Raw genomic sequence first — 4,627 nt, 5'->3', positions numbered from 1 at the left:
GGTGGTCGGTCCTGACGGTGAATGGGATGGAGGGTTGGTCGGCCCAGTTCCCGAAGAGCACAGCCTTGCTCTTGCCTCGGTTTAACTTGGCTCTCAAGGCCTGCTTGAACTGGTCACATATGCACGAGTCTCTGATCCCTGAGGAAGGGCTTATGCCTGAAACGTGCTTCTTGTATGCAGCCCGACTTGCTGTGCTTTTCTAGTGCCACACTTTTCAACTGGTGAAGATGCTGTTTTTGAACCTGCACAATTGTAATTTTGTTGGGGGCGGTGGTTTGGAGAAGACGGAGGGTTCTATCTTCCTGCCAAGTTGCAGAAAAGGTACAGGTCCATCCTTTCCTATGGCCACGGCCTTCAGCTTGTCCCCACCTACCGAGGCCCTGGCTCCGCCTTTGCTCCGCTCCCTTCCATAGCTGTCAATCAGCCTAGTCCTCTGGAGGGGGTGACGCAGGAGGAAGGAGACGCCATTAGACAAGAGGGTAGTGGCTTGTTTACTGTGGCAGGCTGACTAACTGACTTCCCAATTACAACAGCTCTTAGCTCGCCGCGGTCTCATGCGATTGTGCTCGAATTTTTGTTGGGCTCCGTTTCTCTGCTGATCATGGCGAGTGCCGGCGCTGGAGGCGGTAAAACCTATTCGTTTAAAGTTGTCCTGCTGGGGGAAGGATGTGTGGGAAAGACGTCTCTGGTGTTGAGATATTGTGAGAACAAATTCAACGATAAGCACATCACTACACTCCAGGTTCGTCATTCCTATTCCTCATACCTCTTTCACTTCAGTTTCCATTTCCCACGGCCACCCGTGGGTTTTGGATCATTGTCCCCCTCACTCTGGTGGGGCAGGCGGTCAGTTCTCCTGGCAGCGAGGAGGCCCTGCTGCCGAAATGTGAAAATCATTTCCTATTGTACGCTTATACCAACCAACTGACTGTAAGTTGTGTGACCCACAGTCACACATCAGTGTTATTTTTGTTGTTTTGCCAGCGATCAGTGAATCTTTTGGGGGAGCTGGAAGGAGGAGAAATGCTTCGCCCTTCATTTGTTAAGAAGGCAGATAGTTCTTAAAACAAACAAAGCTCACAAATGATATTTTGCCATTAAAATTTGTGGGAGGCGTATCAGATTCATTCACAGGTTGGCCAAGTTTCGTTTCCGAAATATCTTCAGCAACACTTCCTAAATTTTATGTTATTGGCGTTTGTGCTTCATTTTCACTTCTTGCATGCAGGACCATCTTTTAAAGGCTTATACAATTCCATTGAAGTCGGAACTTCCGCAGCTAATTTTTTTAATGGAGTGGCAAATTGAAAGTTTGACGTTTTTTTCACAGAAACGAAAGTATGGAATTTGGTTTCGTGGCATTTCGTCGCATTGTTTTTGGTTGTGAAATAAAGCATGTTTCACATGACGGTAGGGTTTAGTCAGGGGATTTTGTAATCATTGAGTTTTTTTTCTTTTAACTGCTTGTGTTCTACAAAATATCGAAAATGACTTGATCTTTGAGCCCTAGTTGAGGAATAAAATCAAAATAATGCTCTGTATCATTGACAGTTATATTTCTGGAATACTAATTCTTGAAAGATTATTGACCACTTTTAAATAAATCTGTTAACTAATCAAAATAAAAAAAATTCTGCAACTGGTTGTTTCAGAATCAATGCAACTGGAAAGACAATTTATAAAAACTTGGTAAATATTTGGAAAACATGAAGATTGATAAGTCTCCAGGGCCAGACCAGATTTATCCTATGCTGCACTGGGAAACGATAAAGAAGATTGCTAAGCCGCTGGCAAGGATATTTGTCTCCTCACTGTCCACAAGAGTTGTACCGGAGAATTGGAAGGAGGCGAATGTTGTTCTTGTTTTCAAGAAGGGTAATAGGGAAATCCCTGGCAATTACAGAACAGTCTTAAATATGTGGTCAGCAAAGTTTTGGAAAGAATTCTGAGGGATAGGCTTTATGACTATTTGGCAAAGCATAGTGTGATTAAAGGCAGTCAGCATAGCTTTGTGAGGGGCAGGTCATGCCTCACAAATCTTATTCAGATCTTTGAGGAGATGTCAAGACAGGTCGACGACAGTCAAGCAGTGGATGCGGTGTATATGGACTTCAGCAAGGCATTTGATCGGCCTCCCCATGGCGGGCTCATTCATAAAGTCAGGAAGTATGGGATACAGGGAGATTTGGCTATCTGGATTCAGAATTGGCTGACTGACAAGGCAGAGAGTGGTTGTGGATGGGAAGTATTCTGCCTAGAGGTCAGTGTTGAGTGGGGTCCCGCAGGGCCTCTGTTCTTGGGCCTCTGCTCTTTGTAGTTTTTATAAATGACTTCGACAAGGAAGTTGAGGGGTGGGTTAGTAAATTTGCAGATGACACAAAGGTTGGAGGTGTCATTGATAGTATAGAGGGCTACTGCAGGCTGCAGCACGACATAGACAGGATGCAGAGCTGGGCTGAGAAATGGCAGATGGAATTCAACCTGGATAAATGCAAAGTGATGCATTTTGGAAGGTCGCACTCGAATGCTGAATATAGGATTAAAGATGGGATTCTTGGTAGTGTGGAGGAACAGAGGGATCTGGGTGTGCAAGTACATAGGTGCCTCAAAGATATTAGGAAAGTATAAAGGAGACGTCAGAGGTAGGTTCTTTACGCAGAGAGTTGTGTATGCATGGAATGCGTTGCCAGCTGTGCTGTTGGAAGCAGAGTCATTGGGGACATTTAAGTGACTGCTGGACATGCACATGGATAACAATGAGTTGAGGGGTGCTTAGGTTAAGTTACTATATTTTACGTTAGGATTAAATCTCAGCACAACTATCGTGGGCCAAAGGGCCTGTTCTGTGCTGTACTTTTCTATGTTATATGTTCTATGTAGCCTCTCTGGTATTTGAATATATTACCAGAAGTAACATTCATTTTTTAGATGCTTGATTTTAGTGTTATTAAGCTTGCTATAATTTATTAGAAGACACAGCTGTTCTTGTCTCTTTTCCGTTCATTCAAATTTGATGTTAAAATTTCCTGTTTTCTGTCGAGTGATCCACTTTGGCCATAGCCTTTGTCAGTAATATAGTTAAAGATTAAGAACCCATAAATGGATGTATTTTAATAATTGTGTGCAGAAGATATACACATACAGAGAGGTTCTTGGACTTGTTGGCTTTCTTTATTCAATCATGGGATGTGGGTGTCACTGGCTCCTGTATTTGTCCCAGCAAAGGTGGTAGTGAGTTGCCGCACAAAGTCCTTGGGGTGTAGGTACATCCACAATGCTGTTTTGAAGAGAGTTCCAGGAATTTAACCCAACAACAATGAATGAACAGCTCTGTTCCAAATTGAGATGATGTTTTCATCTTATTCTGTTGAATAATTGATTCCCGATTTTTTTTTTTTTTTGTTTTACTTTCTAGTCAAAATAAATGCCATTTTGTTTTCTTGTTTTAAAGGAATTGAGGTCAAGTTTCTTTGTCTTTGCAAAGCTTTCACAAAAAGGCAAATAAGATTTGAATATGCATTGACAGTATAGTTAATTTGAATATCATCGATACTCTGAAATTGAGAGGTTTGAACTGCCTCCAGTTTGCATATTCGTAACTGACTTTTCATGACCCACAGGATAATATCTTTTATATCGTAAAGCATCCCAAGGTACTTCACTGAAACATTTACCATATGTTTAGCTACATGAGTAGCTATGAGAACAGACGACCAAAGATGCAAGTATCTTGGAGCAGTGGAGTAAACCATCGTTTGCAACAGCATTGACACATATGGTGCCCTTAAAGTAATAAAATGTCTGTGACAATTCACAGAAGCATTATAAAACAAAATATGAAATCAGTGCCACTGCAGTCACCCGGGCCATCTTCCAGTTTATATGGAGGTCAAAGATGGACCGGGTCCGAAGGGAATCGCTGTACAAAGATCTGGGCAATGGGGGAAAAAATACACCCAATGCCACCCTCACCCTGATGGCCACTTTTGTGTGTGGCTGCATCAAGCTGTGCGTGGATCCCCAGTACGCAAACACCAAGTGTCACTACGTACTGAGGTTCTACCTGTCCCCGGTGTTGCGAAGGATGGGCCTGGCCTTGCTGCCGCGGAAGGCTCTGAGTAGTTGGACCGTTCCGTATCACCTGTCCTTCGTGGAGAAGTTTATGAAGAAAAACACCTTTGACCACAAGTACATCAGGAAGTGGTCAGCACGTAGCGTCCTTGAGACCCTTCAGAAAAAGGAGAGGGCAGATGCTATCGAGCAGTTCCCTGAGCAGACTGTCAAAGCCATTTGGCAGAATGTCTCATCTCCAGAACTTTCCAACAAGCACCAAGACATGGCTTGGCTGGTGGTGAGAAGGGCTCTGCCTGTGAGATCCTTTATGCATGCCCGGACTCTCAGCCGCATCACACGCTGCCTTCGAAGCGGCTGCGGGGGGGGACGAGACTGTCACACCTTCTTCTGGAATGTGCCTACGCAGAAGAAGTCTGGAGAGGAATGCAGTGGTGTTTGTCGAGGTTCGTCCCGAGTAGTGCTGTGACGTGGGACTCCGTGCTTTACGGCCTGTTCCCAGGACGCACACCAAGACGAACATCAACTGTGCCTGGAGGATCATCAACTCGGTGAA

General features: G+C 44.2%; 1 protein-coding gene across 4 annotated transcripts in view; it reads left to right on the top strand.

Moving 5' to 3' along the window:
- The first annotated feature begins 416 nt into the window (after positions 1 to 416).
- The window catches only part of LOC122559757 (ras-related protein Rab-21), a 47,335-nt gene continuing 43,124 nt past the window's right edge, over positions 417 to 4,627 (top strand). The window contains exon 1 of one of the 4 annotated variants that reach the window (XM_043709727.1): positions 417 to 742. In XM_043709727.1, the coding sequence (XP_043565662.1) occupies positions 602 to 742 (141 nt within the window). In that variant the 5' untranslated portion in view covers positions 417 to 601. The remainder of the gene's footprint in view (positions 743 to 4,627) is intronic. The other 3 variants (XM_043709728.1, XM_043709730.1, XM_043709729.1) reach the window with 3 other exon arrangements.

Source organism: Chiloscyllium plagiosum, chromosome 19 (genome assembly GCF_004010195.1).
Source record: "Chiloscyllium plagiosum isolate BGI_BamShark_2017 chromosome 19, ASM401019v2, whole genome shotgun sequence".
Taxonomy (NCBI): Eukaryota; Metazoa; Chordata; class Chondrichthyes; order Orectolobiformes; family Hemiscylliidae; genus Chiloscyllium; species Chiloscyllium plagiosum.
This window is presented reverse-complemented; position numbering and strand designations above follow the sequence as displayed.